At 34.7% G+C, this 15,012-nt stretch overlaps 1 protein-coding gene across 1 annotated transcript in view; it reads right to left on the bottom strand.

Moving 5' to 3' along the window:
* DNAH7 (dynein axonemal heavy chain 7) overlaps positions 1 to 15,012 on the bottom strand; it is a gene marked incomplete at both ends in the record, with an annotated part of 125,124 nt that overhangs the window by 17,406 nt on the left and 92,706 nt on the right. The window contains 7 exons of the mRNA XM_082001574.1: positions 167 to 259; positions 3,297 to 3,491; positions 4,669 to 4,795; positions 7,256 to 7,591; positions 8,231 to 8,364; positions 11,211 to 11,401; positions 12,355 to 12,509. Of these exons, the coding sequence (XP_081857700.1) occupies positions 167 to 259; positions 3,297 to 3,491; positions 4,669 to 4,795; positions 7,256 to 7,591; positions 8,231 to 8,364; positions 11,211 to 11,401; positions 12,355 to 12,509 (1,231 nt within the window). The remainder of the gene's footprint in view (positions 1 to 166; positions 260 to 3,296; positions 3,492 to 4,668; positions 4,796 to 7,255; positions 7,592 to 8,230; positions 8,365 to 11,210; positions 11,402 to 12,354; positions 12,510 to 15,012) is intronic.

The following is a 15,012-nucleotide window of genomic DNA, read 5'->3' as shown; positions in this document are numbered from 1 at the left end:
ATTCCAAACTTGCTGGTCTTCTGAAGTCTCATTAATTCCTATTTTCCTTTATGATAGACTGTGGTAGAATGGTTGTAGACAACACAGTTGGAATGCATACTTGTAAATATTCTTGGTTTCTAAGATGGACAGACCTTTCTGAATAAGGTGAAAGTTTCATACATACTTTGTCAGGTCTCAGGCAGCGAATGATAAGCATCCTTTGGAACTCCCCCAACTTGTCTTGCCACCCTGCAGGAAAATCCTGATGCTGAGGATCCTAAAAACATACGTATTTCAACATTTTTTTAAAGCATTTGTGAATTACTTATCGTAAGAGTAAATCATCTCTTAACTTGACACATGAATCCATGATGTATTTTTTCTTAATCTACAGAAATGGAGTTGAGATGCTTAAAGCTTAAAAAAGCAACAACAAAATAAACCAAAACACACAACTTTAAATACATGTTTAAGAAGCTTCTCTTACAGTACAGAAGTTATAGTAGTTTTTAAGTGTTTAAAAGATAATAACCCAAAGTTCTTCTGCAGAAAGTGGAGAAAGAATGAGCTGGAAGAAACTTGAAAATGCACTTTACCTCCCTCTAACTGATAGAACTGAATTATGGTGTCAGTCTTCAATATTACAACGATAAGCAACAACAATCACATCACAGTACTACATCGTAACTATGAGTGAGGTTGCATATGAAAGCAGAAAATGAGCACAGGAAAACATGAATTAGAAAATTAAGTCAAATGCACCAGAACCCTTAGCTTGTAAATGGCCTATGAATAATCCGGATGTTATGTTGTTACTGCTGTTATCAGACTGGGAAGAGAAATGGTTGTGCAGCATGGTAACTTCTTATTAGACTGAAGTACAGTGCCAGCTAAGTATGCCTTTCTGGAAACTGGTATTGCAGCTCTGCTGGTGAGCCTCTTGGCCTTGCCTGTAAGGGTTGGGCACAGAGGTATGCAGACAGACCTGCACAAACTGCATTCTGAGCAACTTTGATTTATCAAATCACAATGGAGCTCATGTTCTGCTAAGGACGTGGAGCCTGACTCCCTCCTTCCCCAACTTCTAGGCACTTAGTTTCAGATTGGAATCCAGAATGCTGCATTGTTTTTATATTACTATATGGGAAAAATAGGTACCTCAGAATGACATCTATAACAGCTGTTGAGGAGTTTAGCTAAAAATTTGCAAGCTAAATTAATTTGAAAACTGAATGAATAAGGAAACACTTGAGGAGTAAAGGTTGCACTGAAGACTCCATTGAGTTGTGCCATAAGCTCTTCACTTATCCATAAGAAGAGATGCATCAGTAGCTTTGAGATTAAGTCAGCCAGCTGGAGGAAAACTCCAAGATAGGCAATACAACTTTAGGTAAAATACCTGGTACCCTTGAAGTGGGGAGTTGAAGTCAGGTGTCCCCTACTTCTGGAAGCAACCTGATATACAACAGTAGTAGGAGAAAAGTGCATCTCAAACTGCTTTGAAAAACATTCATATTCAATGTACGGTTGCTGATGGCAAAGTGGCTCAAGCAACACTGTTTCTTGTGCCTACTCTCTTTAACATACATGCAATATATAACTGTCCTTTATTTAAATTTGTGTATCACTAACAAGACAGGAAAGAGAGCTGGTTGTGTATTGCTAGGGATAAACTATACTGGTGATAAAAATACAGCTATCAAAAAGGAATAAGGCCCATTAACTAGCATTTTTTTAAATTGCAGTGCATTCACATGAAAATACTGGTATTAAAGCTAGATAGGTAATGAAAATATTTTCACATAAAAAGTGAAAGGCACAGCAACTCTTCTGTACAGCACAGTGATAGATAATGCCATTCCTTTTGATCTAGCACTCAAGTTTCAGTAACTGAATGTTCTTGGCTTCAGTGTTACTGTTTATTAGATTCTTTATCAGTTAACTGATGACCTGATTCTATAGATCTCATTTTATTGAATGCCACTTAAATGAAGGAATTTCTAGTTATTTCACAGCTTGGTTGTGTCAATGCACACAGAGCTATCACACACATCTTGAATCTTTACTTCTGAAAGTCAGCACCTTTCATTTCTATTAGGCACTGCTTTAAAATGCTATAATCTCAAAGTTTATAATGAAGGAGGCCCCTCCCTCAATCTCTTTTTCAAATGCCATTGTTTCTCTGTTCATTTTCCAAGAGACTACTTCCAAATGAAGAACTAAAGCCCTCAACTTGCTGTATCTTTTTGTAAATACCCAAGGAAAACTTTATCTCTGATATTTGCCTGTTTCCTGCAACCTAGACAACTGAAGGAGCTGCAGCTGCTTAGTTTCTTTAATCTCTCTCATTGTCCATTTATGAACATTTCCAACCAAAAATCCATTCTTTTCCTCTCTGCATACTTTAAGCCCCTTTGTTAAATAGAAAGGATTTCTAAATCCTTGACACTTACAATGAATAAAACACACAATTAGTCTTTTTGAAATGGGTGTAGGAAGTCCTGAGTCATTTGACTGAATATTGGTGATAAATTTTCATAATTTAAATTAAAAAGTGAGAAAAATGGTTCAATGAACTAGCACAAATGGACAGTATTATCTGAACGTGGTAGTACTTATGATCAGATATGGTGCAAGTAGGAAAGAAGGATAAGTTTTTTAATCATTTGTTCAGGAGATATGTATATGATGAGCACTTTGCATATCAAGAAGCAGAAGGAGGGAGTAAGATAAAATGAGGAGTCAATAGTAAGATTAAAGAAGAGGTAAGTGCCCAAATATACAGTAGATTTTATCTACAAAAAGGGCTTAGGTTTTAAGGAAACAGTGCTGAATTTAGATAAAGTCAGCTATTAATGCATATACCAGGTCACTTTGAGGATAGGGAATCACAGGTCTCCCAAACTCCATTCTAGTTTCTCCACGTGGTAATAATTGGGGTTTTTTCCCACTTATCCAGGAAAGCAGCATGCTACATAACAGCATGAAAAGGCATCCTCAAAGCATGGTAAACAAATGTATAGACTGACAAGGGACAACGGTTGCCTTAAGTTTAGCAAATTTCACGATCACCTTACCACTCCAGGTTTTGTTGCCTTTTTTCCATTCAAATTCAATTCAAATCATGACTTGCTATGCAGAAGGCACCTGACAAATTGGCAATAATCTACTACTACACACTATCTGTTTAAATATTTACATTCATATATGTAGGAACATACCATGTAAAATGACAGCAATTTCTTTTCCCTGAATAAATATTTTCAATGTGTTAATTAGCTTATGAATGCAAGCAATCAGGAACGTTAACGTACCAAGCTGTCATATACCAATTTCCATCCATCCTTCAGCCGCATAAAATCCTCGCGAATGTTTGTGAAGCATGGCAAATCTTCTAGTCGACAAATTTCATCCCACGATTTTGAAGGGAGCCAGGTACATGGATTAGAAAAGGGATTGTCCAAACCTATGCCTCCAGTCAACAGAAATTTCCACTCGTTCTCATTAATCTACAATGAAAACCAGTGCTCTCAGGACCAAATATATAAAATCGAATGGTTTTAGTACATTATGTAGGAAATCAATACATTTATCTGAATTCTTGCATTAGTTGAAAAAGCTTCTATACAACTACTATAAAGCTTATTTCCAAAGTATTCAGTGTCTGGTTTTCAGTTAAACGTGAATTTAAGGAATCAAAAAATCTAAGATATGAGCCCAGTTTAAAGATTCATCTGCACTCCTAACTTGGGCAATGAACAATGTTAACTGATGAGATTTTTAGACCTGTTATTCAAATCCCAAAATGTTGAAGGAAAAAAATACTGGCCATATTTCAGGGAACCATGCATTTTGCATCCTTTTTCTATAATGCAAGTCCAAACATGAAAAAGAAATATCAGCCTATTACATGTCTCATTCTTTTCTCAGTACTCCTTTACCTCAAAATTTCTTTGATGGCTTCAATTTGTAAATTGAAGTCCCTGTGAATGGGAGAATGGTGTCCCAGGATTATTACCGTGAGCTCGTGAAAGAATTCATTTCTATATATTCCCCGATATAAAAATTTCAAAGGTTTCTAAAATTTTAAATCTTTCCATATTACACTGAAAGAAACAACCCCAAGCACCCATAAGTACTGTTTTGCAGATGATATGGTTAAAATGCGTGTATTTCATTAGGACTTTAAAAAGTCCTGTAAAGAAATATTTTTTAAAGAATTACTAAAAATGAATAGAATTCAGTTGGTACAAGTGTTTTATCTTGAGGAATTCTATGCAAAAATAAGCACATTTATCACCTTCAGTGAAAAAGATAAATAGTTTCTTAAATCAATGGTTACAATTCATTTTGATATGCTCTTAGAACTTGGAATACATTACAGTAAAATTTTGCAAAGTGTTCACCGTAAGAATAACATAGGCTGGGCTTTTACCATTTAGAACAACTGTTATCATCCAGCTCAGTTTTGCCATACCTGTTTATTATGTATTTCTTTATTCTGGAGAATCTTTTTCAATGCTTATAATTGCTTATTAAAATGAAAATAATGCACCACAAAATTGAGGCTTAAGTAAAATATATAACCTTATTTTTCTATTCTTATCCCGTATGTTCCTATTACTAATAGTTTGCATATGCAGTTTGATATATATCATATCAATTTTTTTATTTTTAATTACTGACCAATTTTTCATATTTGAGGAGATTCACAGTTAGACAAAAAGAGAAGAGCAGCTTGTCCTTTTCAAAGAGGGAGCGACACACATTGACATAAAGTGAGTATGTAAAATGATCCTTGAGGATCTTCAACCTACAGGTGTCAGAAAAAAGAACAACCTTCCATTAATATCACTTTAAAGAGTGAGCACTCTGGAAACCTATTACAAACCATTTAGATCTCCTTTGTTCTAATAAACTCTCTGGTTCATTACCCCAAAGCAATCATTAAATGCATGTACCACTTGTGAGCAAAATAATGTAAAAAAACATTTAAGTGCAATTACATCTTAGTAACACATGATTTTCAGAGGAAGTGAAAGGTCTCTTTTTGGGGGGGCAGAAGAGAGCAGCAATTTTAAAATTCATAAATATATATAAATACCAAGGACCAAGGCCAAAATTAAAACAGTCCATCTTTAAAGGTTATCTGAAATGTGTTTCCCATTCTACAGAGCATTTTCCTTAATACACTATAAAAACAAATATATTTTAAAACATCAGTGATTTATTATCAATAATTTCCTTCAAATACAAAGCAGGCCATCTATTGTTTTATGAAGGTTTAAGTTTGAATACCTTGAATACCTAGTCAAAATAGGGAAAAGTCCAGTCGTGGTTAGAAATGCAGTGTCTGAATTTGCACAACTACTTTAAACACTTCTTTCAAGGTGGTAACAAAGACATGGAGAGGTGCTATGGCTTTTTAGCAGGGAGCTACTCAGAGGGTAGTCCTACAGTGCAGACATAGTGATCATTCAGAAACCTAAGTGTGATCTATTATAACTGAAAAGGAGAAAGCTTTTGACAGAAGATTGAGAGCAAGCTATGTTGTTTGATTTGTGTCTCCTTTTCAGTCTTGTGTTTCAATGTATTTTTGTTTTCTTCCACTCAGCTAACAAGTAGACCATTTTTAATAATTACTATAATATATAAATGCTCCTGTTTTCTATTAGCATTTTAAGTCCTTTCAAAATTACTGATTCCTCATCAGGTACATAGATATACATAAAATTTATACACAAAATATTGACACAAAGATGGCCATAGCACAAAATGTAAACTTTTTTTCATGTTACAGAAGTAACAGGGTTTGAATGGGAAAAAAAATGATTAAATAAAAAAATCTCAGCACAAAGCCTGTAGCAAAAAAATGTCTGACTAGTGAAGATAGCCCAAGACATTCTTATGTGAATTATTAATGAGAATTTTCTGTGAGTCTGTCTTCCTCTGCCTTCACTGGGCTAAATTATCAAACTGGGCTTACACCAATCATTCCCTGGGAAAACATACTGTCAGCTGGGATTCAGGTGCTGTATCTTTATATTACTGCTGACAGAAAGATTCTGAATCAAAATTAGATTATTTTATTTTTTCCTTACTTTAATTTAGGCACACAGGCATACAGAGTTTTTTTGAGCTGTAAAAGAGTAAGATTTAAAGTCAAAGAGCTAGGTTTATAGAACAGAGATTGCCTTATTGGTAAAAGGCTACCTTGAATGTAGTTTCAAATATGATACCAAAATATTAAGCTCTGACTTAAATGATGAGCATCATGATGCTAGACTTAGATTGCCCAGACCGTGACTAAATTCTAACAGAAGAAATAACCTTCATAACAAGTATGCCACTAAACTGAACACTACACATTAAACTACACACCAAGTACTACCTCACCAGGTACTACAACTGACTTGTATTTAAATAAAATATAGACAGTAATGGATAATTCAGAAATTGCCATGTGCAATATTAACTAGAAAAATTTTCTATATACAAATTGGGAGAGTAGTTTCCCTCTCCCAACCTTTGTTCATTTGATGAACAGGCAAGTAGCTAAGTAACAGAAGCAATGCTCTGTGATCTTAAGATTAAATAAAGCCACTAAAGTAGAATTTAGTAACTGATGTGACAGAACACTGAAAAACTTTCTTTAAACAATCTCTGTGTAAATAATTCAACTCAAGGGTATATTTTGAATAATCCTAATGTGATCTGTGAGGTCCATCACATGTAACATAAATTCAGATCATTAAAGATTGCACAGTTTCTCCTGTTCTCATGAACAAGCTGGAAGAGGAAGGGACATCTTAAGTATAAAACAATAATCAAACTGAACTTAAAAAATGGTTGGGTTAGTAATTACTGCCTTGCACACCCTGTAGCCAAGAGCTGCAGTGACAAGACTTTATTCTCTCTCACCAGTTCTGTGAAAAAGTTTCTTGTCTGTTTCTTGAAGACATACAAAGTCACTATATAAAATGAAATATAAAAGTGGACCATTTTTATTTAACTGATACTTTGTAATTTCACACATGACTTGAGGTAGCAATTATTAAATAGAAATAGTGGAATATGTTGCACTTGTAATATATTGTACCATTTTGTTACTTTTCTAGAAAATAATTTCTTCATAGAATCCGACATGTATATGTACAAAAAAATATTTCAAAACACAATGCCTGAGACAATACACTTTGGAGTAATGACAGTAACATTTCCAGAGTAACTATGAATACATCACCAATTACAAATGGTGAATTATCACTCTTACCTTGTTTGTAGAACTTCTGATTGCTCCGAATTATCTATAGACATGATGAAAAGGTTAATAAACCACATGAGTGAATACTGGTACATTGGCTCAATGTTGGCTAGATCAGCTATAGAAAAAAACAAGATTGACGAATGGATAGCAATAGGACGATAGCCCATACGAGTAGCATCAATCTTCTTTTCTGTCTCTTCAGCTACAGCTTGCTTTTCAGAAATCTCATTAGCCAGAACTTTGGAAGAAGACAATATCTTGATAGCAGTTTCATCCTCCAAAATATTTCCTTCTGAGGCTGAAAGAACTTCTAAAATCTTGTCTTCTATTTCTTTTAGTTGTCTAAAATAATAGACAAGATTTTTCACATACGAAAATTACAGCTGTTTTCTGTGAGTTTCTATAAAGACAATGTGTAGAATTCTATTCATGGTATGCAACTTACATAACAGACCTTTTTTTCATATTAAATTTATGAAAAATTTATCCACTCTCAGGCTAAAAATGGATGGCAAAGGTAAGAAATGACAAACCACTTTGAATACTGCACATTTCATGCTTCAACCCATGGGTAAGGATGCCCTTTGCCATGTAAAATCAGTGTAAATCTAGCACACGATGAAAACATTTCTAAAACACAACCATTAATATCTAATCAAAATTTGTGAAGACAGCAAATCATATGCCAACATCATGGAAGGGATACCTAAAAACACAGGACAGGATCAAGAGTTACCCTTTGCAATTACACAACCCACAATTCTGCTCTTTAACATTTTCTAGTAATCCCAGAAATAGGAAACCATATCAGAAGAACAGCACAACCAGTAAGAATATGAGTAAGAGCATGCACCCCAATCAGCCTAAAAACAGACAGAAGCCTAACTTCGGGCTCTCAAAAAGGAAAAAAAAAAGTCTCAGAAATGTATTTCTTTAAACTGCAATCTGCTCTATCCCTAGCAAGGGAAGTTATCTTGATACCTTTTATTCTCAGCCCCTTGAAAGATAAGGGCTTGTTTTTCTTCTTCAAGATCTGGCCTTTCTCTTGCAACTACAATTCCAAGAAGCTGATCCTGCATTCCTTCTGAAGTTATCATGAAGTTCAATAATGTTACCTGTTAGAAGAAATATTTTTTGAAAGATAGCACAGTTATGGCCAGATGCAATTAAAATGCTTCTTCATTTACAAGATGGAGTTTGTATAAGATCATGTAATATGCTCAACCAGACTTTGAGAGTCAATAAATTGAAACTGAGGGTTTAAGATAATGTGTTGAAAAGCTAACTCCAGGATTAACCCAGAAAGTTAACCATAAAAGGGATCTGACAAGAATGTATAGAATTTCATTCTGTTCCTCAAAATTACACTGAAACTTTGAACATCAAAGTTCGTATAACATGAACTTTGACATGCAAGAGGGATCTACCCATTGATACCTGTATGCATCAAGCAGCCTTCACAGAGACAGGAGCAAAACATTTCTATGAATGGAAGATTCAACTTAATGTACAGATTTTTGTAAATAAATTTGATATTGTTTGTTTTCCAGAATTGTTCCATCTGAACATCCCAGTGCACATTGGATGCTGGCACAGTATTTTGCAAAAATATACATAAAGACTTTTATCCAAAGATAGTAAAGACAAATTATTGTTTGAAAGAATTCCCATCCCATGACATATTTATAGTGGATCCAGAAAAACCCGCATGCTCTTGCTGAAGAAGTGGCAAAAATGTACAATATTTTACATGAGAAAGGGAAGGAATACATTACGAGCAGAAGGCTAGAAAATAGTTTGCTGCAAGTAGTTCAAAACCAAGAAAATAATCTACTTATCAATCGTCAAGACTGATTAAAGTGACTAGGTAATAGTGACTACAGCTCCTCTTTGGGCTTTTTTGGTGCATACAGATACCATTGACTTGTGTTTCAAAAAACATTCACCTTCAGCATAGTAATCAGTTAGAATATGGAATACCTGTGCAGTTAATTTGTCTTGATCTGCTTCTGCCACTAATAATATCTGAAAGTTGTCCAAATATTTGAGGCTTTTTTTCATTAGTTTTGCTTTAAAGTTAGGAGGGGTAGTATTTTAATTTTCTCAAAATACATCACTAATAAGTTCTTTGTTATAGTAAGCCTCAACTGAAAAAAATTCAGGAGCACAGATAGCATATCACACTGTTCTTTGACACAGGAATTTTGAGAGGAGATTCACATCTATGTGACACTAAGAATCCATAAGATCTTCACAAGCATCAGGGCGTACTTCTTCCTCACCTTATTTCACAAGTTCATTAATGGGAAATATAAGAGGGACCTCATGTTTCAGAACTTCAAGAGACTTGTCTATGCTCCATTTCCCTTCTTCAAAGTAAAAGACTAGCTAAAACAGGGTCCTGAGTTAGCTCTCAGTCAGAGCTGCCATGCTCAGAAAGGTTGTCTGGTTCAGACATCGGAAGCTCTGAGGTCTAAGTGCAAACTTCTGTCTACATCCTACATTTCTCCTTGGTCCCCGAGGGACAGAATGATATTTTTTATGGACATGAGTAAGTCACCTTTCCCTAAGCAATGCTGAAAATGATCTGATTTTTTTAGTGTTTTTTACTACATTTAATTAATAATGTTAGATACAGAAAAAAGCTACTCCAAATAGCTAATAACTGCAAATACATATCTATGTAGTGTAAATACACGTAAATCTATAACCTATGTCTCTTTGCAGGCTTTACTATGTAAGTCACATCAGAATTCAGTACAATCTTTTTCTGTGAAATACGATAACCACACAATAACCATTTTCCCTGGACTCATTTCATTAGCTAGTTCCTGAATAATCCTTGGGAAAAGTTCACCAATGATTGCTGCAATTAGCTTCTGACCAAGATATTTAGATATCACTTTTCTGCCTCCTGCTCCCTGTACATGAGCCACCTTAGTCAGCTTGCCCAACAGTGTGTGGTGTAGCTGGGAGTATACGCAACCATGTCACAAAGAAACTGCTCCTCATTAGAGCAATTAACAACTTAAGTCTGACTGCGTGGAACCTGAGTAGAGAAAATTCATCTTTAGAAAGTTTGTATTTGGGGGCGGGCGGGTGGAAAAGAAGACTGTATTGGCTGTTGATTGGCAATCAAAGATCAATGTCTAGGTGATTTGATGTGCATTGAAAAGTTATTCCCTTTCATTAATTTTTGTCCATTTTTCCTGCATCAGTACAACAATGAAGGCATTGTTGAAACGACTTACTGTTCCATTTTACTGAATATCATAATAGTTTAGGAAGTTTTGATTTCAATGTTTCATCTTTCAGTATAGTCTATGTTTAGTCAAAATGTAAATGTGAAACAGTTTTTAAAAAAATAATAATAAATAAAAGGGGGACTATATCTCCCAAGCAACTTCAAAAAGACTAAACCATCAATTTTATTCTTTAAAGCAGGAAACTACCTTTTTTTGTCCTAACATAGCAAAATAACTACAGTTATCAAATATATAAATGTTTAAATATATTTTCTATCTGTTATAAACATGGCACAATGCCAGGAATTGCTCAGACTCCTGCCCCTAACTATACTACAGATAAAAATCATAAACATGAAAGCCCAATGTAGAGTTTGCATGTGAGGTGACTATTATATTAAGTCCTTGTAAATATTTATAAAATAAAAGGTGACTAAATAGCATCAGGAGATACAGACTGGGAAAGGTGATAAAATTAAATAAATAAGTAAATTCCTGACAGTATGAAAGAATGGCAGTATTGCAAGGTGAAGTATTAGATCTTACAAGTGTTGACATTTGTCATGATACCAGTCTTCCAGCAGTGTAAAAAAAAACCAAAACAATGTTGGCAGGGGAGGAGGAATAAACAAATGCCAGAAATTCTTTCCTGGTTTTAGCTAAGAAATCATTTTAAAATTAAAACAGAGTTGCACATTCATTTTCAAAATTCTCACCTTAACAGATGTTTCAGGCAGATAATGTGGATTTCTCAGCTTAGTTGTAATATAAAAGCGGAATTCAGGAGCGTACTCGATAATGGAGTCTCCAAGGCAAATGCATATACTCCCTGACTGCTTAAATGTCTGTTTGAGCAAAAGTGGCTCTAGGATAGGATCAAGTTCTTCTCCAACATTCTCCAGTAGCACTTCAAAATAACGTAAGAATTAGTAGGACTTTCTTGGTATTTATATTACTGATTGACTGTTCTTGACAATACCTATGTATGATGTGTATTTACAGTGTGCAAACAATAAAAATATAAATCAAGCAATATCTAGAGATAAGGTTAATGTCTCTTAGAGCATTCAGCTGACTGAAAAATGAATCAAAGAAATGTATCTTGAATTAATTTTTCTAGTATTATATAAATTTGCAAAAAAGCAACCAAAATGCTATCATTATTACTGCTGCCAATGGTTTAGAAGAAAAGTTTAAGGCTACCAATTTTTAAAAGGGAAGTAACAACAAATTAAATGCCATATACCACAGAAATAATTTTGGGTAACTAAGTCTGCTTCAATTTTCACTGTAAGCATCTGAGATTGTCAAAATAAAGAAAGAAATAATGGAGAATAAACAATCCATTTCTTTATTTGTAGTCCAGTTAGCCATTGAAAAATAGCTGGAATTGTACCTATGTGTTTCATTAATTTATTTCTATTTGAGGGTAATAAGACTACTTGCAATAAATGTTACAGAGATAATAGAAATAGATACTACAGAGAATACAAGAATCATTAATGATCACAGCTTAGCAATCTAGTATTTATACTCTTGAAAAGCCAAATAAAAACAGCGTTACTTTTCAGAAATAAAATTATTGTAACATGAAAACAAAGAAATGGCAAATCTCATAATGCAATTAAAAGATACAAATTAAACTGAGTATTATAATTATATTGTGCTAAGAAGTATCTTATAACCTGGGGTGAGGACTTCAATTACTATAGTACTAATTAGATTCAACACTAGAAAAAACTTTGTCAGTTTTCCTTAACTATGTGAACATTTGATTCTGACTGGAGTTTCATTTTTTTAGGTAATTGTGCCCTCTCCAGGCTCTTCTGTAATTTACACTTTCATTAGTAAGTAACCTACCGGGACTGCCAAACTGAATGCAATTTTCCAGTGTTGTAACAAATTGAGGGTCACTGAGTTTGATTATATGCAAGTTATTGGCTTTTTCCATGTTCTTTATCCATTTATTTGCTTGACCTTGAGGATCTATCATCAGGGGCCATCTTCTTGCGTTACTGAAAAGAAAAATACAAAAAAAACTTTCAAAACTGAAATATAAGACCTTCAAATGATTACCTCAAAGTACTTCTTAAAGCAATTTATTCCCTTTTGTCATTAGAACAAAGCAAGTAGTAGGCACATGTTCAGGTATAATCCTTGATGAATTTAAAAGGACATAGATTAATCTTAAAAGTTCTTTGTTTACAAAAAATAATTTTCCTCTTTCAAATAAAGTATTTAGAATAAAACTTACTTCCTAGAAAGTTTAATCACATTTAATTTTATAACACTTTCAAAATAGAAAGATCACTAAGCTTTGAAATTTTGAACAGCTTTAATAAAGCCATATGCATAAGTGAGCATTTTCAAGTGAAAAAGAATGGAATTTCCCACTAAAGAGACATTTTAGTGTTAGTGTAAAGGGAAATATACAAGCAGATTCAAAGGTATCTACCTTTTAATCCCTAATCCCTAAATAGCAATAAATACTAAGAATTTCTGGATTTTATTTTTGGCAGACTTAGTGTCCTGGTTTCGGCTGGGATGGAGTTAGTTTTTGTCCCAGCAGCTGGTATAGTGCTGTGTTTGGGATTTGGGATGAGAATAATGTTGATAACACACTGATGGTTTAGTGTTGCTAAGTAGTGCTTACACTAGTCAAAGACTTTTATAGCTTCTCATGCCCAGCCAGCGAGAAGCTGGGAGGGGGCGCAGCCGGGACAGCTGACCCACACCGCCCGGAGGGGTACGCCATACCATATGACGTCATGTGCAGTATATAAACTGGGGGAGTTGGCTGAGGGCAATTGTATTGTGCATAATTTCTTTTGTATATTCTTGTATCATCATCATCATCAATAGTAATAATAGTAATAATTCTCCTCCCCATCCCATTGCTGGGGGGGAGGAGTGAGCGAGCGGCTGTGTGGTGCTTGATTTCCCGCTGGGGTTAAACCACGACAGTTAGTAACTACTTCACAGATGTTTTACAGTATTCTCCACCACATGTAGTTACATTACCAAGATACCTAAGACTAGTGACACATTTTAATGGTCAATTACAATTACAGCAATAATCACCTAAATAAGAAACCATCTAAGCAAGCAGAAGTTAGAATTCCAAAATAAACGTAGTCCTAAACATTTAGATCAAGGGGTCCAAGTCAGATCCCATTTGGTTAGGAGGTATAATATAGTCTAGCACTGGAAGGAAAAAACCAAACACAGCAATACCTTTTTTTCCATGTGCAGCATAAAAGGAAGTCTTTCAGACTACTTCTATGGACTCTTATCGTTATTACAAGGTATCTTACACGCAATGATGCTGGCAAATTATCATTAATAATTTCTGTCTAAATTGAACCTCTCTCCCATGAAAAATTCTGATTCACAAATAAAACTTGCAACGTAAACATATCTGTAGTCTTATTTTCCTTAAAAATACTACGATGAAATGTATGCAATTAAGTAGAACATCTCATTTTTGTCTGCTCTTCAAATACACGTTTTTTTAGAGAGAGTGATGTTTTATGAAAGCTTTCTATGAATTGTCAACAGAAAGCAGTAAGCTTTGAATTAGAAAAAGGTACAGAGCAAGAAGTTCTAGATACAGTGTAAGTTCTAAAAGACAATGCTCAGACAAACTTAGTTCAATGTAATCTAAAGTTCTTGCAGGCTTATTAGTTCCAAAATTGCTGGCAGGCAAAACTGTGTAACACATTCTAAACCTTTATCGTCTTTCAAGAGAGTAATTTTAAAAGAAGCAAAGCACATTTGAAGAGAAAAATGTTCTTTGTTACAATCTCTATTCCACAAAAGTCTTCAGGACTAAGTGTAGCTGTAAGACCTATTTAAACATGTAAATATAACACAAAATAACAGGCATGTAATCCTTAATCCAAGGGTTCAGCTATCTGGGACTCAGGTCCAGCTCTGTGAAGCACAGCTGTGTGACTCTGGATTATCATTACTGAAAAAATACTTTAGAACTTTAGAAAGAAGAAAAAAGCAGAGACTGTTGTCTATCTTTTTGGCAACCGATGTCAGATCTGGCAGCTCAGCAAGGTCAGGAACCAGTCCTTTCCAATGGAGGCCAACATTTCCCCACCTCAGTGCCAGCCTTCTGGCTAGGGCAAACAAAGTTATGAGTAATAAAAATAATTCTATACTTGGAAATAATGACTGATCCTGCTTGCAGAATCTCTGTACAGTAAAATGTCCCCAGATAAACACGATTCCCTTAGAAGAAGGAACATATATGGAAGTAGGGAGCACAAGCATCTTAGGTCCTTTGGACTGAAAATGGAGATTGTGGAAGCAAGATAGCAGCAGTTTAGCAGCAAAAGTTTTGGAAAAGAAATGTAGCATGTGTGGCAGTAGCCTGAGATTATACATGGGATACTACAGAGGTTCCTTCTGTCACAAATCGGACTTGGAAGCGACCATTCACCAGCTGATGGAGGATAGCTTTCTTCCCCCTTGTAGAATGATTTAGGAAAATGGGTCATCTGGAAGGGA

Source organism: Phaethon aethereus (genome assembly GCF_964289735.1).
Source record: "Phaethon aethereus genome assembly, chromosome: 6".
NCBI classification, from domain to species: Eukaryota; Metazoa; Chordata; class Aves; order Phaethontiformes; family Phaethontidae; genus Phaethon; species Phaethon aethereus.
Note: the sequence above shows the minus strand (reverse complement) of the source record. Positions and strands in the feature narration are given on the sequence as shown.